At 45.3% G+C, this 23,416-nt stretch overlaps 1 protein-coding gene across 8 annotated transcripts in view; it reads left to right on the top strand.

Annotated features, from left to right (window-relative positions):
• Window positions 1-11,768: 11,768 nt before the first annotated feature.
• FAM107B (family with sequence similarity 107 member B) overlaps window positions 11,769-23,416 on the top strand; it is an 86,784-nt gene continuing 75,136 nt past the window's right edge. For 3 of the 8 annotated variants that reach the window (XM_028826005.2, XM_077945822.1, XM_077945823.1), the window contains exon 1: window positions 11,769-11,928. Coding sequence is in view for 1 of the 8 variants with exons in the window: in XM_077945819.1 (XP_077801945.1) it covers window positions 20,645-20,711 (67 nt within the window). In the remaining 7 variants the exon portion in view is untranslated. Of the gene's footprint in view, window positions 11,929-12,317; window positions 12,419-20,115; window positions 20,712-22,970; window positions 23,090-23,416 lie in introns of those variants that run through there. The other 5 variants (XM_077945827.1, XM_077945831.1, XM_077945819.1 and 2 more) reach the window with 5 other exon arrangements.

Raw genomic sequence — 23,416 nt, 5'->3', positions numbered from 1 at the left:
GTTCTTGTTGTGCTAAGCACTAAAAAAAGATTAAAACATTGATTCCTGCCTGCCTTCAAGGTTGACAAGGTAATTAGGGAACACATACAAAAAATTATTACAATAAGAAGTTTGTGGCCGGGCGTGGTGGCTCAAGCCTCTAATCCCAGCACTTGGGAGGCTGACGCAGGTGGATCATGAGGTCAGGAGATCAAGATCATCCTGGCTAACAGAGTGAAACCCCGTCTCTACTAAAAATACAAAAAAGTTAGCAGGGCGTGGTGGCGGGCGCCTGTAGTCCCAGCTACTCGGGAGGCTGAAGCAGGAGAATGGCGTGAACCCGGGAGGCGGAGCTTGCAGTAAGTCGAGATCACACCACTGCACTCCAGCCTGGGCAACAGAGTGAGACTCGGTCTCAGAAAAAAAAAAAAAAAAGAAAGAAAAGGAAAAAGAAGTTTGTTAGCTTCTCAAATATAGAATGGTGCTTTTTATTTAACTTATTCTGTTCCCAAATCTAGCTCACTCCTTTCCACACAGAGATACTTAATAAGTAATTTATAAATATTAAGTGCTATTAAAAAATTAAAGAAGCAGTTGGTCTAGGTTACAAAAGTTAAGGGAGGCCTCATGGCAGACCTAAGGTTTGAACAGAAGCTTAATGCATGGGCAAAACCTGGATCTGCTAACAAAGGGGAGGAAGAGCATGTCTGCTAGAGGGAGCATCATGAATGAAGATTGGGAAGTGGAAGTGTGTGTTTATGTCTCATAGGAAAAATGGCTAGAGTAGAGTTCACTTCAGCAAGGCCTAGGCTTAATGTCCAGAAGACCAAAATATATCCATTAATTCTCTCCCTACAAGATCATTCCTATCAGCTTACGGATAATTATTCGTTTCTGCCCTTTTTTTTTTTTTTTTTTTTTTTTTTTTTGAGATGGTGCCTCACTCTGTCACTCAGGCTGGAGTGCAGTGGTACAATCTCAGCTCACTGCAACCTTCGCCTCCCAAGTTCAAGCAATCCTCCTGCTTCAGCCTCCCAAGTAGCTGGGACTACAGGCACATGCCACCGTGCCCAAAAAAATACAAAAAATAATTTTTGTGTTTTTAGTAGAGATGGGTTTTCATTATATTGGCCAGGCTGGTCTTGAACTCCTGACCTCAAGTGATCCACCTGCCTTGGCCTCCCAACGTGCTAGGATTACAGGCGTGAGCCACCACGCCCAGCCGTTTCTGCCATTTTTAAAAACAAGCAAAGCAATGAAACAAAACCTTTCTTGGCCCTGGATTCCCCTCTGTCTACTGCCGTTGACAAAGCTGCCTATAATAGCTGCCTCCAATTGCTCTTTTCCCATTATGTCTTGAAGCCACTCCAGCCAGGTCTTCATCCCCACTCCTCCCCGAGTGATTCTTGAGTTGGTAAACACTCCCTGTCTCATGCAACCTGGTAGCAGTGTTTGACAAAGGTGCCCATCACATCCTCTCCTGCTTGAAACCCTGGTCTCACTTGGTCTCCAGGTTTCATTCATAGCTCCCTTGGGTCCCATTCACTTTCACTGGCCATTCCTTCTCTCTCTCGCTTTTTTTTTTTTTTTTTTTTTGAGACAGAGTCTCGCTTGCTGTGTCGCCCAGGCTGGAGTGCAATGGCACAATCTTGGCTCACTGCAACCTCTGCCTCCTGGGTTCAAGCAATTCTCCTGTCTCAGTCTCCCGAGTAGCTGGGATTACAGGCATGGGCCACCACGCCTGGCTAATTTTTGTATTTTTAGTAGAGACCGGGTTTTGCCATGTTGGTCAGGCTGATCTTGAACTCCTGACCTCAGGTGATCCACCTGCCTCAGCCTTCCACAGTGCTGGGATTACAGGTGTGAGCCACTGCACCTGGCTCCTTCTCCGTCTCTTTTGCCAGTTCCCAGCAGCTCCCCGACCACCAAATGCCAGGGCGCCCTGGGCACAGGCCTCAGTTTCTCCCTTGGTGATGAACACAGGCTCCTGGCTTTCAGTATCACGCACACTGATGGCTTCTGATCATGCTCAGAGCCTCTAAGAGCCCACAGGACCTCATGTGATCTGTGACCCTCACAGGACAATGACTGTCAGGGGGAAAAGAAAGAAGTGACTTCAAGTTTTATTGATTGATTGATTGATTGAGATGGAGTCTCACTCTGTTGCCCAGGCCGGAGTGCAGTGGCATGCTCTCGGCTCATTGCAACCTCTGCCTCCCACGTTCAAGTGATTCTTCTGTATCAGCCTCCCAAGTAGCTGGGACTACAGGTGCCCACCACTATGCCTGGCTAATTTTTGTATTTTTGGTAGAGACAGGTTTTCACCATGTTGCCCACGCTGGTCTCTAGCTCCTGACCTCAAGTGATCGGCCCACCTCGGCCTCCCAAAGTGCTGGGATTACAGGTATGAGCCACCGCCCCCAGCTGACTTTGAATTTTAGTAAAAGAAAAGCCAGTGGTCTGACTTTGAGGGGAAAGTGTTGTATAATTTGTTTTACTAGATTAGCCTAGCCGATGTGGCCTGCTTGTGCGATGACTTGAGTCATAGTGTATACCTGTGTGGGGCAGACAGAAGGAGAGCAGTATTAGTGGATATGCGCTCTGACAATTGTGTGTCTGTGGGCCAGGCAGAATTTGATAGAGATGGAGAGAAAAATGTAGATTTGAGAGAAATGATAGACAAAGCAATGTCTTGGTTTTGTCACCAAAGTAGATGTGGGGCTTAAGTGAGGAAATTAAGATTATCTTGAAGTTTGTGCAGTGAAAAAAACTGTCAGGGTTAATGAGGGGGCATGGGGTAAATAAGGAAGTTCCGAGTAAAAAGAGAAGTTCTGCTTTTCATTAGTTATATGGATAAACTGTCTTTTAAAAGATTATGAATCTCTCCAATCAAGCTAAGAATCATTCTTAAAATCAATTTCATGAGCAAATCATTCTTAAAATCAATTTCCATACCACTAGGTTCCTCCTGTTCTATGATAACATTTTAATTGCCAAGTCAATTCATTGAAAGTTTATGGGCTCGGTGCGGTTGCTCACACATGTAATCCCAGCACTTTGGGAGGCCGAGGCAGGCAGGTCACTTGAGGTCAGGAGTTTGAGACCAGCCTGGCCAACATGGCGAAACCCTGTCTCTCCTAAAAATACAAAAATTAGCCGGCCATGATGGTGCACGCTTGTAATCCTAGCTACTCGTGGGCTGAGGCAGGAGAATTGCTTGAACCTGGGAGGTGGAGGTTGCATTGAACTGAGATTGCACCACTGCACTCTAGCCTGAGTGACAGAGTGAGACTCTGTCTCAAATAAATAAATAAAATTTAAAAAAGACAGTTTACCTGTTTCATCCTGAGTCACTTGTATTTTTCTAGGAATTTTTATTTCATCTGCATTTCCAGACAAAGTTGCTCATGGTATTTCTGTATGCTTTTTTTAGTTTTGGGGTATCTACAATTATGTCTCCATTTTTATTCCCAATCTTTTTTTACTTGTTCTTTCTTTGTGTGTCTTTGTCTCTCAGCCTGTCTGTCACTTATCATTTTGGACAAAGGTCTGTTATTTTCTTTGGTCTATCAAAGACAAGGACAGTTCTGTCGTATCTTTGTATTTCTTTCTTCTGTCCTTGTAATAATTTGTGTATTAAATGATACAAATGATAGCAAATGGCTGAAGCAATTGTTGCAGAGAGAAATGAGCTGAGAAAAGCAGGTGCATGTCAAAGTACAGTTTCCTGCAATGTGTGTCAGCTGTGGACTTAGAAAAAGGAGGCCACCAGAACAAGCTAGAATCTTGGACAGGGTAAGTAAGGAAGGACAGGGCAGGTTGGTTTGAGTGCTGATGGCAACTGAGAGAGGAACAAGGAGACTTGCAAAACCTCTCCAGAAACTGCCCTCAGCTGCCCATGAAGGATTCTGTCCTTCTATCATGCATTCATTCTCTCTTTTTCCTTATGAAGTTCAAACTTTTATTAAATTAACGTTATCCAGCAAACACTAACATTAGTTAGAATTTTAGTTTAAATTTGGTGGAACAAATAGAAGAGTGTTATTACTTGAACAGCAGTTTTAAAAGTCCAGTAATCATTAGCAGTTCAAATGTGTGGGTCACACACATCTCTAAGCAGAGTTAATAAGCAAACCTTCTCTGGCACGATTTAACATTAGCTGCAGTTTGAACTTTACTTCTAAGGTCGGAGTGGATCACACAGCCCTCTCTTCCAGCCAAGCCTGGACAGCAACCCAACTAAAGCTGGAACTTTTTATAGAAATAAGGACTTATATATAAAACATGTATACATATTTATACTCATACACGTACACACACATGCATACACATACACATATATAAGGACATAAAAATGTTTTATATGTATGAGGATATAAACATAAAAATGTATGTATTTAGTGGCTGAGAGTGGTGACTCCCAGCTAATAACTAGCAAGGAAAAATATATACATATATATTTTTATATATATTTATAAATGAATGAGCTTAGAAGAGGATCTTGAGCTCCAAACGAGATGAACTATGATCCCTGCCAAGATCTTGATTTTGATTTTCGGAGGACTTCAGCAGAGAATGCAGCCATGCCATTTCAGGACTACAGAAATAGCTATGAATTCATTTACCGTTAAGACCAGAGGAGGCTGAAGCTTTGGTTAAGTTTCTTATCTAAGGTCACCAGGCAGATCTCTTTAGTCCTAGCCTAGCCTTCCTTCCATTCTTCCATAAACTGATTTTATTGCAATTAATAGAAGTTAGGTGAATATATATATATATATATATATATATATAAAACTGGCATTCAACTAGTTATTAATAATATAAGCATTCCAAGGGATACTTTCTGCTAATGGAAATGTGTGTATCTAGAGTGAATATCAGAAAGAAGAAAAAGAAGTTGGAGCAAACTGTAGAATGTTCACAGAAATTTGGCCATTTGTATTATATGTTAGTTATTTGAATCAGGAAATTTACAGAAATTATCTTCATATTGCTTAATTGCAGAGATGGCTTGTTTACTCATTAGTATCTATCATGAAGATATCTTAGTATTTTTGACAGGATGAACACTTGAGGATTTTGTTCCCCGTCTCTTTGCTATTTAGAGATCTTAGTTTTAATACACAGGAAGACTCTCAGGAAATCCTTTTTTCTGGTTTTGGATTCATGGAAAGAAAAAAAAAACGTAAAGTGCAGATCTTTGCATCGTTCAGGAGTCGTTTATGTGAGTAACAGCTGTTTCTCTTGATTCTTCGTGATGTCCAGTTACAAGTTAGAACCACCATTTCATAGAGTACCTTTGATTTTAAAATTTTGAACAACGAAAAGCAAGTGGTCTTTAAAAATGAAATTTAGTATTTTAGGCAATACATATATTAAGTGTTTGGAAAATAAAACTCTCCTGAATTTGTAAACTCTCTAGAATTGGCAAAGTACTCAGTTACATCATGAAATACAGCTCTGTTTTGGAGCTTGCAAAGTGCTTTTGTAGTGGATAACTACTGCAGGGGACAATACTTATCTTTACTGTTGGTGCTATTAGCATATTTAATGAAGTAATTCCATTCCTGTGCTCACAAATGCTCATACACAGAGGCTCTTTTAATGAAACAGCTTATCATCTGGTTTGTAGCATATTCTTTCAGATTTGGGCATATCATTTTGATTCTTCCTAAGTACTATTAATTTTAAAAGGTACGCATGTGCTATATTTGCTTGGCAAACCACACAGCTTTTCACAAAAATTTTCCACAAATGAGTTATCTAAGTCTCTTTATTGAAAAGCATTATCTTCCTGGGTTATGGAACATTACATTAATGTCATACAACAATTGTGCAAACTAGTTAAACAAAATAAAGGAAATTCTGTTATATTTACATGATTATGCTATTTAAATGATAAAATTAGGATGCCATATTCTTTTTTTTTGTGGGGGGGGGGGATGGAGTCTCGCTCTGTCTCCCAGGTTGGAGTGCAGTGGCGAGACCTCGGTTCACTGCAAGCTCTGCCTCCCCGGTTCACGCCATTCTCCTGCCTCAGCCTCCCGAGTAGCTGAACTACCAGTGCCCATCACCACGCCCGGCTAATTTTTTGTATTTTTAGTAGAGACGGGGTTTCACCATGTTAACCAGGATGGTCTCGATTTCCTGACCTCGTGATCCACCCGCCTCGGCCTCCCAAAGTGTTGGGATTACGCGCCTGGCCTAGGTGCCATATTCTTAACTTTGTTTTCCTTTCCCTATGTTTTTCAGTATTCAGGTCATCAGGGTTCAATGAAGACTTGGTAACCATTGAATCGTGTGGGAGCTCGGTTATTACTCGATAAGAATTCCTTCTTAGGCCTGGTTCCTGGTTTACTGCTGAGCTCTGCATGTGATACCTTCCACCTTCTGCCTGCTTCCACTTTATGTTTATATTAAAGAGCATGTGTTTGCCTATCCTTCCATCTATCATAGAATTCTAAGATAGCCTCCACAATTCCTGGCCTCTGGTATACACACATCTTCTCTAGTTATTCAGTCATAATCTAGGTATTGTTGTGAAGGGATTTTGCAGATGTAAGGAAGGTCTCGAGTCAGTTGCCTGTCCAGATAGGAAGATGATCTGGGTGTGCCCGACCTAATCACATGAGTACTTTAAATGTGAGTCTAGAACCCAAGATGGTTGAGTCAGAGATTGGAAGCATAGAAGGATTTGTGGAGACACTGCTCACTAGAAGATGGGGAGGGCCACATGATGAGGTTTCTGGGCAGCCTTTAGCCTTTAGCAGCTGAGAGTAGCTCTCAGCTGACAGCCAGCAAAGAAACTGGGTCCTCAGTCCTATAGCCACAAAGAACTGAATTCTGTCAGCAATCTGAATGACCTTAGAAGAGGACCTTGAGCTGCAGACAAGATGAACTATGAGCCCTGCCAAGATCTTGATTTTAGCTTTGGAAGGCCTTCAGCATAGACCTCAGTCATGGCATTTCTGGACTGAAAAAAGGATGAGTCAATATCTGGGTGTTATAAGCCACTAAGTCTATGGTAAGATGTTATGCAGAAATAGATATCTAAAACACAAACAATCCACCTTAGTTGCATTACAGTCCCAAAGCCTTTGTTCTTTTTTCTTTCCCCCATCTTTTTCTTATTTAAACCAAAAACAAATAAGCAGAAATTAACTATTTTCTTTGACCTATCAGTTGAGGCCATGAGGTCAATACAAATGTACTGAATCTGTCCTTGTGGGTTTTGTGTTGAATGGCAAAGTGTTTTTGTCTTATCATTGGAAAGATTTCCCTTGAGACTATTGTTAGCACCTGTTACTTTGCCCTCCATTCTGTAGTTCCTCATGTCTGATTTAGAGGAAGATTATCTGCAAGGATGGCCACAAGAATTCCTCCTCTCCTAGTACCACACGCAAGCCCTGTTGCAACATGACTACTGCTTCTACCATCAAGGGGAGTCTGTTTCCCCAAACCTGGGATTTGGGCTGACATTGTGACATTTTTAATGGTAGAATGTAGCAGAATTCTATCATTCTTCTAGACCTATAATGCTACAGCTCCAGGGGCCTTACCACTTCCTCTTTCTCCCTCCTGGACCGGGCTGCTGTGTGAGGAAGTCCTATGTAGCCTGCTGAGAGGCCATACAAGGGGATTTGAGATGCCAGAGCTGACAGCTGCCATCAACTTCTGGACTTTGAGGCCACTCAGGGCAAGCCAGTCCCTGGCTAACCTCCCAGTTGACTGCAAATGTATGACAGAGCCAAGCTAATGCCACATGGGGCAGAAATAAGATATCCCAGCTGAGCCTTGTCCAAACTGCCAACCCACAGTATTGTGAGCAATCATGTGCTCTTATTTTAAGCCACTAAAGTTTTGAGGTGATGTGTTATACAGTCGTAGATAATTGACACAGAATGAGAGAGCGTGGCTTAAAAATAGGATTTTAAAATTAAGATTTTATTTCTTTTTGAATGGATTACGATTCAAATGTCCACATACACAGTGCAAAATTTAAGGTACAAAAGAGTATACATGTCAAAACACATTTCCCTCCTCTAGGGCATTGTTAAGTTTTTCTCATCTCTTTGGAGCTCTTCAGCATGGTGGTTTGGGTGTAAAGTAACAATTTTAAGATTATGCATGAGGAAAATGACCCAAGTAGAAGATAAAAAAGCAACACATCTTATTCCAAATTGATTTGCTTTGTATCATTTTATGTCCCCAAATATTCATTTCTGCTTTCTTCAATTTTCCTTTGGGATGAATTTACAAGGTCCCCAGATGTCCAAGCTAAAGGATGAGGTCATAGCAGAGTATATGGTGACCCTGTAGGTTGCTGCTCTGAAATGGAAAATTATTATGTATGTTTTCCAGTAATGCAAGATCAGAGAATCTATCACCAGTGATGGGTTAAATGACTCAGAAACCATTCAGCGGAGTGTTCCCTTTGTATTGTAAGGGAAATCAGTATTTGTATTGAAAGCAAATCAGTAAACACCATCTAAGCCACCTGATAAACTGTGTCAGCCCCATAACAAAATCTTAAACACAATCCAGCAGGCTATTTAGGCCACTAGTTCCCCTTACTTTTTCCAGAGTCCTGTCTACATTCAGAATGTGAAATCTACAGTATATCAGACTTGGGCTGAGGGTCCGGTGTTACCTGGTATAACCCTGGGAAGTACCAGGCTTATGCATTCAACAACATCTATCACACACAGAGTGATATGTTGCAGATACTCTGGTGGATGGTATGGATACAAATGGAAATATCACCATAGCTCATAACCTTTAAGCTTTTATTTCCCGGGATTCACCCACAGTAGCTCCAGGGGCCCCAAACCAAATTGGATACTTGATCTTACCTGTATTAAAACCCCCCTAAGATTCCCTAGGGATGTGAGATATTCAGCCCAAAAGAGTGGTTTTAACATATTGATATTGGCCTCCTGTCTTTTATTTGAATTAATAAATTCAAAGTAAATATTTGCTTTTATTTGTTTCTGGTTTAAAAGAAATTATGGTACCTGGTACAAAAGGTAGCATGGTGACTTTGAGCCTGTAGGCATTTATACCCTGGAGTATGGAACAAGCCTTTGTTTCTATTTCTCTCATGGGGCAGGGAAAAGACCATGGTCACTTATCACATTCAGACACTCTGCCTGGCCTTGCATCACAGATGTTCATCCAGGCTACTTTGTATGGAGAAGTCAGGCTCACTGCTGGGTTGGGGTTTAGAATCTCGAATCCAATGAATCTTTGGTTAGAATCTCGAATCCAATGCACGCTTCTCCTATTCATCTGATGGGGCTGCCATAACCGAATACCCCAGACTGAGTGACTTAAACAAGACATTTCATTTTCCCACAGTTATGAAGGCTGGAAGTCCAAGATCGAGATGGCAGCAGGGCTGGTTTCTGGTGAAGTCTCTCTTTCTGGCTTGTAGTTGGCGGCCTTCTCATTGTGTCTTCATGTGGCCTCTTCTCTGTGTTTGGGCAGAGAAAGAGAGGGTGGGGAAAGGGACAGGGGGGAAGGAGGGAGGGAGAGAGGAAGAGAGAAGGAAGGAGGGATCTGGTGTCTCTTCCTCCTTATATAAGGCCACAAGACCTAAGCTTAGGATCACACCCTTATGACCCTGTTTAACCTTAATTACCTCCCTATAGGTCCTGTCTCCAAATACAGTCACATTGGGGGTTAGGGCTTCAACATATGAATTATAGGGGTAAGTGTTAGCTCATAACACTTCCTATATGCCAGATATTACATTAGGCAAGTGGATATAAAGATATGTATATATGTCAAGCACAAACTCTGGGCTCACAGAGGTACATATTTACAATACAGTGCAATAGTGGCAATACCGTGCCGGGTATGGAAGGGGCAGAAAAGATCCATCTAGCCTGAGCAGGTCAGGAAAGGTTTTCCAGAGAAGGCTGATTCTCAGGAGAGGAGCTCTTGGGGATGGGTGAAGTTCTGCTAGGCAGAGGGGAAGCCCGTGGAAGAGCATGACAAGGCCATATATTCATTATTTCATCCAGTCTTCATCACAGAGCAGGGCCACTTAGCAAATACGGCACTCTGGCTGAGTGGAGTCTTGGATGTTTGCTGGGGAGCTTGGACTTGATCATGTAGCAGGAAGCAGGTACCCACTAAAGTGTTTCAAGCAGAGGAGGACACTGAGCATCTTGCACCTGGAAAGTTCACTTGCACCCCAGAAAGTTGAGAGGAAAACCATGTGTTAGATCAGAGGCTGGGGCCAGTTAGGAAGCCCCTGCCACCATATTGTGACTGAGCCCAAAGGCAACAGTGGCAGTGCCAAAGGAGGGGGAGGGAGACGGCCAGGAATTGCACACATTGCACAGGCCTCAGAGTTGATGCCAATGTGGGGAGGGAGGGAGACAGTTTAGGCTGGATCCTAGGTTTTAGTCTGGTGACCGGTGGAGCCATTGTGAAGAACAGAAACACAACTCAAGGACGGGAGAGAAGGAAGAATCATAGGAAACACCATGTATAAAGTTCATGGAATTCAACTTCCTGAGCTGGGAAGGAGTTTCTTTAAGTTCTCTGGCAGTGATTCCAGCCCTCAGTGGGTTCCAGGGAACCACGGATGGCCAGACCCTTACACGGTTGGCGGGCTGTGGTTTAGAGCATGGTGTGTGATAAATATCTTTGGAATAAGTAATTTGTTTACCACAATCCATAACTGATGTGAGTTTTCTGTATGACTATGACCCAAACTGTCTTAGTCAGAAAAATTTCCCCATAAATAAGCCCTTAGTCATCTGTTGCCAAGACAGTGAAAAAGCTTTTGATCTAAAATCCACGAACCTGTTGTCTTTTTGCTACGCTGAAACAGATACTGTTTCAGTCCCTGATTTTGTACCTGCTGTGATTCAAGTAGATGGTAATCTCAGAGCCTTAGGGTTGGTTAGAGCAGCACTTGTAAAAGAGCTGAAGAAAAGGAGATCAGAGAGCAGATAAGAGGCAGAATAAACCCTTTCTTTCTTGCATATTTAAATTTCCAATTACCCTTTGATGAAGGGAGGGGAGGAAAATGGGTGAATCCCCAGGTCACTGGGTTTTGATTTGTACAATTACAACGAATGTCTCCTTTTCCTCCCTGATTCCGTCTGCGTTTTCTTCCAAGAGGAACTGGCAGGATTTCTATGGGGACGGCCTCTAAGCATTGCACGCTTGCCGGGGAGACAGAGCCCGGACACCCAGGAGCCAGATGCTCTTGGGTACCTGTGTGTGTGAGAGAGAATAAGAGAGAGAGACGGGGGGTGGGGACAGAGGGACAGAGAGAGAGAGAGAGAGAGAGAGAATGAAAGAATGAGACGGGGAGAGAGAAAGAATGAGAGAATGAGAATGAGAGAAAGAGAGACAATGAGACAATGGGAGAAAGAGATTAAGGGAGAGAGAGATAAAAAGAAGAGAGAAGTGACAGAGACAGAGACGCAGAGGGAGAGAGCGACGGAACCAGGGAGTGAGAAAACAGGAGAGTGTGGCTGTGACCTACGCGGCCGCCTTCCCACTTTCCCGGTCGTCCGGGGCCGCCGCGCTTCCCCTCCAGCCCTCGCTCCCACCGAGTCCCCGAGGCTGAGCGCTGGAGCCCCTGCTGGCGCCCCTCCCGGTGCGGATGCCCGGCCTGTCTGGATCTCCACCAGACGCGCGCGAGCGGTGGAAGGAAGGCGGGGGCGGGGCTGCTGGGGGCGGGGCGCGTCGGGGGTGTGGCCTTGCCCGCCCCGCCCCTCCCCGCCCCGCCTCGCCGCTTAATTCGGACGCGCGGGGCCGCGGAGAGCGACAGCCGCCCTGAGCCGGACTGGCTTGCGGGTCGGGCCGCTGCCGCCGGAGCCGCCCTCGCGCCGCCTCGGGCCGCCGCGGAGCAGTCGGGCCGCTGGGCGCCGCCGTGGGTGCCCGGAGCGAGCCGGGAGGGAGCCGCGCGTCTTTGTGCGCGCCGAGGTAGGTTCGCCTCCCGCACTTACTTTGCACACAAAGACGAGGGGCGCGGGGAGGCGGGCGGCGGCCCGGCCCGACCCCGGCTCCGGGGACCCTCTCGGCGGGCGGGCGGGCGGGCGGCCGGGCGGGTGGGGGGGTCCCCGAGCGCCGGGGGCGGGGGGCTTGCGGGGACTGCGGGTCACCCCGTGCGGCGCCCGGGAGGTGCCGAGGCTCAGGGCCGGCACGCGGCGGGGCCGGGCGAGGGGCGCCGCGGAGGCGGGGACCGCTGCGGGGAAGGGGCCCAGCGGCCGCCCGGCTCATTGTTGCCTCCTCGGCGTTGCCGCTGGGGAGCCCTACCCGGCGCGGGGTGCCTGCCCTCGGCGCCTCTCGCCCCGCGGCGCCCGGCGTGGACCGGGTCGCGCCCCGACGCCAGCCCCCGCCCCGCAGACAAAGCCGGAGCCGGGGAGGTTCGCCCCGCGCCGAAGGTGGCCGTGACACTGACTGCAGTCTGCAAGTAACTTTTCGTCTTTTGCCTCTTCTCTTTCTCCACTGTTCCAGTGAACCCAGCATATGGGGTGGTGTGACACACACAAGGAGTCCTAATACAATTTGGGTTCCATAATTTCCCCCAGGCATCTTTAGGTGCCTTGGAGGTGGCACTGATGCGTATGGCAAAGTGTTAGTGTTGTGTAGGGGGTGGTGTTCACCACTTGTGAAGTCTGCAAGAGGAATTAGGTTGAGAGGGTGAACTGCAGATTTCATTCTCTGCTGCAAGGTACCAAGCCTCCTTCCTTCCTCCCTCCCAAAGATTTCAGGCAATGACAGCGGAGCAAAGTTACTTGATAGGATGGGAGCGATTTTGAGGGGACATAAAGAAAACGGAATGAGGCCTGTTCAACTTCACATTCTTAAACTTGAGATTTGTTGCTATCAAGTACGTCGGTTTTCTCCTCCAGCCACGTTTTCCTAACATCACTTTGGAAATTCTATCCAAGTGGCTTTAAGTTGAAATAGTGCCTGGGCTACCTGTCCAGAGAAGATTTCTTAGCGCCGCTGGTTTCCGGGTTAAACTTTTCATTAGAAAATTTTATATATTAATTAAAAAATTGATTGAAAAAATATAGAAGAAAACCACTCGTGCTCACCACCCAAACACACCCTAAGGATGAAGGCGTCTTTGCTTAATTTATAACTTGGCAGCCAAAAAGTGTGTGTGTGTGTGTGTGTGTGAGTGTGATAGAGAGGGAAAGAGAGAGGGAGGGAGAGAGGGTGGGGTGGTAAATGAGAGCATTACTGACCAGCCACATCAGCCTAAAATACATTTAATCATGATAATTCTACAACATTGGTATGCCACTTACATCCAAGATTAATACGGACAAGTTGTTTTGAAATATATTTTCTTATAGGTTTGCAAATAACCACCTGTACAGAAGGGAGAAGAAAGATACGGGAAAGACAATGTAGATTTCCACTTTATTTGGAAGAATGGGCTGACAAAGTTTTATGGACTGTATTTTTGAATTCAGGAGTCATTTGGGATTGACTTTTGTCTTTAAATGAAATCTTTCAGCTTTAAAAATATTTAAAAAGTTACATTGTGTTCTGAGATTCGTGAGAAATATGTGATGGAAAGGAATTCTTGTTTGTGGAACAAGGAATAGCAGTGATTGTACAACTGAGTGCATGCTGGTTTCTTAAAGACCTTTCACTGAGAAAGTAAAATAAGAGTTTTCCTGAGAGTTGTGAGTTGTGTTGAGTGTGTATGTTCTTTTAAAATAAAATCGTTCTTTAGCCACAAATTTGGCCACTGGACGCTTTTGTTATTACGTACTTTTATTTTCCTCTTGTAACATTTTTGGACTTTTGAATTCTCTAATATGCAAAATAAAAGGTCTTTGAGACAACCATTTAGAAGTAGGTTGATCATTAGGATGATGCAATACATTTTGAAGTTAGAAGAATTTACAAGAAGGAAGTCGTGGCTATGTACACTCAGGTGCATTTTTGTTGCAGTTCCTAACACTTGGGGCGCTTTAATCTGCACGCACGCTGAGCGTTGAGGTGTAGTAGTGGCCTGTGAGTCAATGAGTCATGCATGTAGTCTGCTCTAACGATCGGCATTCCTTCAGGAGTCCTGATGCCTTTCTGTCTGCAAAAGTCAAACGAAGCTCCAATAGAAAATGTCACAATCCCCTACCCCAGGGGACTAGAGATCCCCTTCCTTGGATGGTTAAAAATGGACTTGGTTTACGAGTCTGAGAAATTGACATGTGAAATCTTGTTCCTGATGTGGGAGGATGGATGCCGTCATTCATTCATTCATTCAGTCTTTCCTTTGACTCTTAATTGTTTAAAATGTCACAAGTAAAGGTGGAAAAGAGTTTTACTGATTTTCTTTGGGAATGGTGGAGGTGTAGAAGACGTATCTCCGGATGGAAAGAGGAAACACAGTAGATGAGGAATATAGTTGAATGTTATTCCTAACTTACCTTCTGCCCCTTCCCTCCAGAATTCTGTGCGCAAGCATTTTGAGGAAATGCGTTGGGAGTTTGGGTGAGATCTAGATTTTGGGCGTTTGTAGAAGTCTCCAGCTATCTCTGGGAGTCATTGCTCTTCTTTCAGCCTAGAGAAGGTGGCTATGGGTGCCACTGTGCTTTGGGCACACTCTGGGGTGGGAAAGCTGCCGTGGAGTGGGATGCCCTCTGGGGGAGGGCATCCTTTCTAGTTCAAGAAGGGCTGGGCCTGATCCATCTGAACTTTCCCTCACCCTAAGTACTTAGGATACTTGCTGAAGTGGAATGGACAGTCTTACCCATCTCATATCACTGATTCCAGTACCCCATCAGTGAAAGAAAGAAGATTATTTGGCAAGCTGGTTTAGATTGCCATTTAGTCATGGTTCATGGACAAGGGGCTATTTTAAGGTTGATGGGGGAGGCTTTGTCATTTACTCTCCATTCACCAGACATTTAGTGCCCATCATGCGCCAGGCACTGGGTTTACTACTGTTAACAAGACTACAAGGTAGGTGAGGAAGATATGGAAAGACTGGGCTGGGTACAGTGGCTCGTGCCTGTAATCCCAGTGCTTTGGGAGGCTGAAGCCGGAAGACTGCTTAAGGCCAGGAGTTTGAGACCAGCCTGGGCAACATAGTGACCTTCATCTCTACAGAAAATTAGCTGGTCACACCTGTAATCCGAGGCGTGCGGATCACGAGGTCTGGAGATCGAGACCATCCTGGCTAACATGGTGAAACCCTGTCTCTACTAAAAATACAAAAAAATTAGCCGGGCTTGGTGGCGGGTGTCTGTAGTCCCAGCTACTCGGGAGGCTGAGGCAGGAGAATGGTGTGAATCTGGGAGGCAGAGCTTGCAGTGAGCCGAGATTGCGCCACTGCACTCTAGCCTGAGCGACAGAGACTCTGTCTCAAAAAAAAAAAAAAAAAAAAAAAAAAAAGCTGGGTGTAGCAGCGCGCTCCTGTGGTGGAAGCTACTCGGGAGACTGAGGCAGGCAGATTGCTTGTGACCAGGAGTTTGAGACCAGGCTGGGCAACATAGTGACCCCCATCTCTACAACAAATTTTTAAAAATTAGCTGGGAGTGGTGGTGCATGCCTGTAGTCCCAGCTATTCTGGAGGCTGAGGCAGGAAGATCACTTGAGCCCAGGAGTTCGAGGCTGCAGTGAGCTGTGATCATGCCAGTACACTCCAGCCTGGGCGACAGAGTGAGAGCCTGTCGCTAAAAAACACATATACATAAACAAGAATTACACAAAATTACACAAAAATTGTTTAATTACAGTTAAGAGCTGGGAAAGGAAAGCAGTGCGTGGTGAATTAAGGTAGCTCAGAAAGAATGATGTCATTGCCAGTGAAGGTGGGGGTTGGGTATCAGACAGTGGAAATGTCAGGGTGGGTGGGTACGGCGGGCCATGGAGCTACATAGGGATTTGCCCAGTGCCCATCAGTTCAGAGCCTAGCTGAACAGGGGGTGGACTGTTCACCTAGGCTGAACAGGGGTAGGGGCGTAGCTGAACAGATGAGGTGGACTGTTCAGTTCTGTCTGGAATTTGGCTGAGGGGTTCAGACGCTTTGTCTTGGAATTGAGGTGGATCTGGAAAACATATGGTTGTCCCAGTGTCCTTGCTGAAGGTAAACTTTATGGCCAGTAGCCCCGGGAAGCCAGTTGTGGTGGGATGTGGTGTCCTGAGCTGGCCTGGATTCCAGGAGTGAGGACTTGTGTCACGCAAGGCTCACCCGACTACAGCTGTGCCCACCAGAGGTTTTGTTGCTAATGAAAAGATAAGAGGGATTTGTGGGGAACGAGCGAGAAGACTTATTTAAGAACATTATTCGGACTCAGATGAGCTGTAGGAAGGAAAATGGGGAGAGAGATGCAGAAAAAGGAGGGAATCTTGCTTTGACACCAGGTGAACTCTTGACTTAGGGACTGACTTTTTTTTTAGTGAAAATAAATCTTTCAGCTTTAAAAATATTTAAAGAGTAAAATTGAGTTCTGAGATTCACGAGATGTATGTGATGAAAAGAGCTCTTTTTTTTTGTGGAACAAGGAATAGCAGTGATCCCACAGCAGGGTACATGCCGGCACTGAGAAAGTTAAAGAAGGGCTTCCCTGTGAGGAGTGAGTTGTGTTGAGTTTGTATGTTCTGTGGAAATAAGAATCATTATTCAGCTGCAGATTCTACATTCTTTTATGTTCCCTGATCAAAGATGTTTTACCAAAGATGTGAGTTAAGCATATCTTTTTTTAAAAAAATGTAGAGATGGGGTCTCACTATGTTGCCCTAGTTGATCTCAAACTCAAGTGATCCTCCTGCCTTGGTCTCCCGAAGTGCTGGGATTATAGGCATGAGCCCCCAGGCCTAGCCTACCAAAGATGTGAGTTAAGCACATGTTAGTAGTCCTGAAACAGGCCCCGTGGTCTGTAGTGGTATTGGGGGTGTGTGTAAGTCACATGGTTTGGTGACAGTAATGTTTCCTCCACACAGCAAAGTCTTGGGGTTCCTGCTGTGGCAGAGAGACTGGGGTGTAAGAAGAGCACCCCCTTAGAGGCTGTGAGAGGGCAGAGGCCCTCTGGGCTGTTCAGCAGGGCTCTTCCTGGTGGGGCTGCTGAAGTCCTGAGCAGTCAGGAGACTTAGAAGTCTTGAAGTGGGGGGACGCTGAGCCCCGGCACCCCTCAGGTTATGTATGTGCTGTCAAGTCTCCCGCAGAAACAAGATAGAAAAAATGCAGCTTGCAGACGGGTTCTTCCCGCCATGGCAGGTTTCGGTGCATTCAATTAGAGGGTTTGCCTTCCACATCCTCTGCTCTCCTTTCTGTTGTCATTGCTCACTTGAATTATGCTGGAACATCTCCAGGTGACAGCCCTGTCTGGCCACAGCCCTGAGCCAGAGGAGTGAAGTTGCTGAATGGAGCAAGGTGCTGAATGTGGTGTGGGGGAAAGGTTTGGAGCTGTGAGCCCGGCCTGCCAGGGTGAGGATCCAGGCCCCAGCTCTGTGACCTCCAGCAAGTCCCGTAACCCCTTTGAGCTCTAGTGTTCTCATCTAGTGTTTTCATCCCTGGGTTATATGCACCTCCCATGCATCGTGTGGACATGTGGTCCCTGAGATTTGGCAAATGAGGGGTGTTTATGCTGTTATGCCAGTGCCCACGGTCTTTAAAAAAATGTTCTTTGCAAAATGTTACTGTGATAAGAGCACTTAACATGAGATCTACCCTCTTATTTATTTATTCTTTTGAGATGTAATCTCGCTCTGTCGCCCAGGCTGGAGTGTAGTGGCTCAATCTTGGCTCACTGCAAGCTCCGCCTCCTGGGTTTGCGCCATTCTCCTGCCTCAGCCTCCCGAGTAGCTGGGACCACAGGCATCCGCCACCTCGCCTGGCTAATTTTTTGTATTTTTAGTAGAGACGGAGTTTCACCGTGTTAGCCAGGATGGTCTCAATCTCCTGACCTTGTGATCCGCCTGCCTCGGCATCCCAGAGTGCTGGGATTATAGGTGTGAGCCACCGCGCCCGGCCAAGATCTACCCTCTTAAGAGATTTTTCAGCGTGCGATGTTTTATTGCTGACTGCAGGTGCAGTGTTGTGGGGGAGCTCTCTAGAGCTTATTCCTCTTGCTGAACTGAAACCTTGTGCTCATTGATTGGTAACTCCCCATTTTCCCCCACTGCGGTCCCTGACAACCACCATTCCACTCTTCAAGTCTATAAATTTAGCTACTTAGATGCCTCGTCTGAGAGGAGTCACATGGTATTTGTCCTTCTGTGCCTGGCCTCTTTCAATTAGCCCTCCAGGTGCCTGCATGCTGGCGCTTGATGCTTGATGCTTTTCTAAGGCTGCCTGGTATTCCATTGTAGGTGCATTACCATGTGTCTTTACCCATTCATCTGTCCTTGATGGTTAAGTTGGTTCCACGAAACTCCTGGAAGAAAACATAGGTGAAGACGTTCAGAACACTGGTCTTAGCGGTAGTTACATGAGTGCGACACTAGAAGCACAGGCAACAAAACCAAAACTAAACGAGACTGCATCGAACTAAAAAGCTTCTACACAGCAAAGGAAACAGTCAATGGAGTAAAAAGGCAACCTGTGGAATGGGGAAAAATGTTGGCAAACTGCATATCCGATAAGGAGTTAATAACTAAAAAGTATAAGGGATTCCCACAAATCAGCAGTAAAAAAACAAAGAACCCAACTCAAAAATGGGCTAAGGACTTAAACAGACATTTCAACTCAGAGTTTTTTATTTTTATTTTTTATTTTTTATTTTTTTGAGATGGAGTCTAACTCTGTTGCCCAGGCTGGAGTGCAATGGCACCATCTCGGCTCACTGCAAACTCTGCCTCCTGGGTTCAAGCGATTCTCCTGCCTCAGCCTCCCAGGTAGCTGGGACTACAGGCATGCACCAACATGCCCAGCTAATTTTTGTATTTTTAGTAGAGATGGGGCTTCACCATGTTGGCCAGGCTGGTCTTGAACTTCTGACCTCAAATAATCCACCTGCCTCAGTCTCCCAAAGTGCTGGGATTACAGGTGTGAGCCACCGTGCCTGGCCTCAACTCAGAGTGTTAGTAACGTAGCCGGCAGTGATGTCCAGATGCGGACACAGGGACACTTGGGAGGGAGGATGGGAGCTTTGTCCCTTGTCCCCACCTGCTCCTCAGTATCTCTTCATGCCTTCAGGAGAGTTTTAAAGTTTTAAAGGGTTTTCATATTAGAAATAGCCTGTTTTATTCTATTCTTGGACATGAGTTTTGGCATTGTTCCTAAAGTGTCATAATAAAGTGTATAGGAAAGAGGGCTGTCATACTGTGGTATAAGCTTTTCTGTGCCCTTATTAATATATGAGACAGAGCATACTTCGTCAAAGTAAAAACTCACGCTTTTTCCAAGTTTTAAGGTATCTGGGCCTGGTGAGAGCTAATGAGTTTACAAAAAATTGCACAGTCTCATTATGAAATCCTGCAGTATAAATAATCACATGTGGTTTGTGAGTGTTTAATGTAGATGTATTAAAATTCCCGTGTCCTGGAGGAAGTTGAGAATGCCATTTGTGCATATGCGCATGTAGAGGGGGCTTTATGATATTCTTTCCCTTGTAACTTGATGCTATTTGAAACACGTAAAACTGGTCAGAGTTCTTTCTCATTTTTTCTTTTTTTAGTGGATGTGCAGGGCAATGTAGTATTTTGGAAAGAGAGAGGCCTAGACTTTAAACATTTTCAGAATCTGAAGCCTGAGCTTGCCGTGAATGAGTGTATGACTTTTGAGCATGTCATTTTTTCTGTTTCCCAGTGTCGTCTTCTGTAAAACAGAAATAGTCACACTCGCTTACCTCTCAGAGTTGTCTTAGGGTGAGACAGAAGCCTGCATTCTTTATGCCTGCTTGTCCTTCCAGGGAATGCTCTGGAATTGGAACAGCCTGTGGGCCACCCCCGAGGATAGGTGACTCTTAGAAGCTGAGAGGAGGCAGGGCCCAGGGTGTGCGAGAGAATCAGCTACATCATCTTTCAGGTTCCTGCCGCGGTGGGTGAATTCTGTTACTCTGTGCCCGTGAAATGGGAGGCGTCATAGAAGTCATAGACATCAGACGTAGAGTTTGACCTGAGTGAGTCAGTTGCCCTCTTGGGGCTCCCATATTCTTACCTGTGAAATGCAGTAATAATACTGGTAATGTTATTATTATCAATGAACAGTTCTTGATCACCTCATATGTGGCCAGGCATGGTGTCAAGTGCTTTATGACATTTCTTCATTCATTCAGCAACTATTTAATGAATGCTGCCGTATGCCAGGCACCATTCCATGCTCTGGGGATCGGTGGGATCACTGGCTAGGATGGTGGGGGGGACAGACTGACTCCCTGCCTGCATGGAGTTTATATGCTAGTGCATGACAGAAGATAAATAGATACGTGGATGAGGTGATTCCCGTGGTCAGTGCTGTAAAGAAAACTAAGTCAGGCCAGGGGGCTGGAGTCTGGTGGGAGAGCAGGTCGTGTTTTTATTAGGATAAGGCCCCTCCGAGGAGGAGAATTTGAGATCTGAGTGAGGCAAGGGGATGAGCCTCGCAGAAACAAGTGCAAATATCAGCTCAGTGGCTGGCAGGAACTTGCTGTGGAAGGAACGGCAAGAGGGCCCGTGTGGGAGGAGCCAGTGAGCAGGGCAGGAAGAGAGCTGTGCAGTGGGGTGCGAGGAGGCCTGGCAGGCCACGGTGAGGATGTGGCTGATGAGGAAGCCACAGGAGAGTTCTGAGCAGAGCGTACAGGAGATGGACCTTGTATTTTGTAAGTGTGTCCCTGTGGCTGTGGAGGGCCACGGGGACTGCAGAGGGCCAGGAATGGGAGCAGGGAGACCCGGGGTGCTGCTGGTGAGATGGATTGGAGTTGATACAAGAGAGAAAGGCATTGCGAGTGACACCTGCTCTTTTGGCCTCAGCCTTTGGGTGAAAGGTGGTGCCATTGATTGATATGGGGAGACTGTGGAGGATGAGCTTTATGATGTTGACATCAGCCTCTGGACTTAGTGTTGTTTTATTCCCATTTTACAGATGTGGAAACCAAGGGCGAGAGAAGTAAAAAATTTGCCCTAGGACCTGGCCAACAAGTCTCTCCTAAAATTACAAAAATTAGCCAGGCGTGGTGGCACCTGCCTGTGGTCCCAGCTACTTGGGAGGCTGACGCAGGAAAATTGCTCTAACTCAGGAGTCAGAGGTTGCAGTGAGCTGAGCTTGAACCACTGCACTCCAGTTTGGGTGACAGAGCAAGACTCCCTCTCAAAAAAAAAAAAAAAAAAAAAAAAAAAGTTTGCCCTAGGAAGAAGCTGAGCCAGGATTAGGATCCAAGTCTGAACTATGCCCAAGCCCTTGCGTTTTCAATCATTTTTACTGTACTCTGTAAATACCTTCATTTACTCTCCTTGCCAGATTGATACGAAAGTACCTGCAGAAACGCTTGGGAGATGCATCTGTTTTGTTTTTAGTATGGCTTTATTGCAGTATAATTTATATTCCGTACAATTCACCCATTATACGTGCACAGCTCTGTAGTGTTTAGTAAATTTGTAAGGGTGGGCAGCCTCCCCCTAGCCCAATTTTAGACTTTGCAGTCAGTTCCCCCTCCCGCCCCCAGCCTTAGTTAATCAGTGATCTTTTCTCTGTCTCTAGCGTTTTGCCTTTGCACAGGTAGAATCACAGGGTGGCCTCTTGTGTCTGGTTTTGTTCATGTAGCATAGTGTTTCTGGGGTCCATCCATTGTTGCCTAAGACATCTGCTTTTAAGGAAACTTCTTGGTATTTGTCATCTGTCCTAAGAGGTACTCTGTGCTGATGAGAAAAACGTCCGCTGAGATGTGCCTTAAGATGAGAATAAAAATAACAGGGGCTGGCATTTCCTGAGCATTTGTTATATGCCAGGCACCGTTATGACCATTATTTTCTCTGATTTCTAGAAATCAGTTTTAGAGGCACCAACCAATGAAGTTCCATGACAGGTGCCGTGATCAGTGATTTACAAGTGAGGAAGCCGAAGCATAGGGAAGTTAAAAACTTGCTCAGGGTTTTAAGAACTGGGATCAGACCTGGGCCTTCTCCTCATGGAGCTGCGTCTTTACTGCTCCTTCACACTCCCTTCACCATGTGTTTCAGGCTTGTGTCTTTGTAGCCTCACAAAGAGATTGGGATTCCATTTGGAGAATGCGTTTGCCACATTTGCCAGTTTTTTTTTTTTTTTGGCAGGGTCTTGCTCTGTCGTGCAGGCTGGAGTGCAGCGGCACCACCATAGCTCACTGCAGCGTTGAACTCCTGGGCTCAAGGAATCTTCCCACCTCGGCCTCCTGAGTAGCTGGGACTACAGAGTGCTTCACCACTCTAAGTTTTAAATTTTATTTTTTGTAGAGATGAAGTCTTGCTCTGTTGCCCGGTTGGTCTTGAACTCCTGGCCTCAAGCATTCCTCTTGCATTGGCCTCCCCAAGTACGGGTGTGAGCCACCGTGCCTGGCTGAAAATTGTGGTTTTAAGGAGAATATTTGTACTGAGTTTTTATTTTGGCATTACCATATGGAGATGATAGTGTCCTAAAGTGATCCATTTGTGAAGTAGTTTTCTTAGGCACAGTGTCAGGATGGCACCAAATTAAAAACACATAATTATGTCATCAGGCAGAGCCTGTGTGTTTGAGTTGTTTTAAATGTTGTGTTTACCAGAAATGCCATTTTTGTACAAAGTGCCCCAAGGCTGTTACCCTATTAATGGATGGAATTTAATTAGGCATCATGCATTTTTCAAGATGTTTATCTAATTGTATTATATATTAGTACATTTTATTCTCAAACAATTCTATATTTAAACAGTATTTTTTCCTGCCACATTTAGTCTATATTAGAAGATTTCTTAGTTTTGTTTTGCAGAGTTCTTTGTATATACCAAGAATTCTGAAATTTTGGAAAAGATTTTAAATACTTTACATACGCAGTAGCTTGGTAAGAGCTGGTTACATAATTTTAGCCACGATAAGCCGTAATTTTTTTTTTTTTTTTTTTTTGAGACAGGTTCTCACTCTTGTCGCCGGTGCTGGAGTGCAGTGGTGTGATCTCAGTTCAGTGCAATCCCCACTTTCCCGGTTCAAGCAATTCGCCTGCCTCAGCCTCCTGAGTAGCTGAGATTACAGGTGCCTACCATTGTACCTGACTAATTTTTTTTGTTTGATAATTTTTATTTTTAGTAGGCTTGGGATTTCACCATGTTGGCCAGGCTGGTCTCAAACTCTTGGCCTCAAGTGATCCACCCACCTCGGCCTCCCAAAGTGCCACTGCGCCCGGCCAGCAGTACACTTTTTGGAATAAGAATTAATGTTACACTGGGTTCTACCCCTGGTTTCTGGTAGAACAGTTTTTACTGGTGTCACATCTTCCTAAACTTCCTCAAATGGAATTATGGTGTCGTTAAACTAATTTTTCACATTTAGTACGTTTTTCACTTTTAAGGATTTGTAATT

This window comes from Macaca mulatta, chromosome 9 (assembly GCF_049350105.2).
Source record: "Macaca mulatta isolate MMU2019108-1 chromosome 9, T2T-MMU8v2.0, whole genome shotgun sequence".
Lineage (NCBI taxonomy): Eukaryota > Metazoa > Chordata > Mammalia > Primates > Cercopithecidae > Macaca > Macaca mulatta.
The sequence above is the reverse complement of the archived record's forward strand: the minus strand, read 5'-3'. Positions and strand labels throughout refer to the sequence as shown.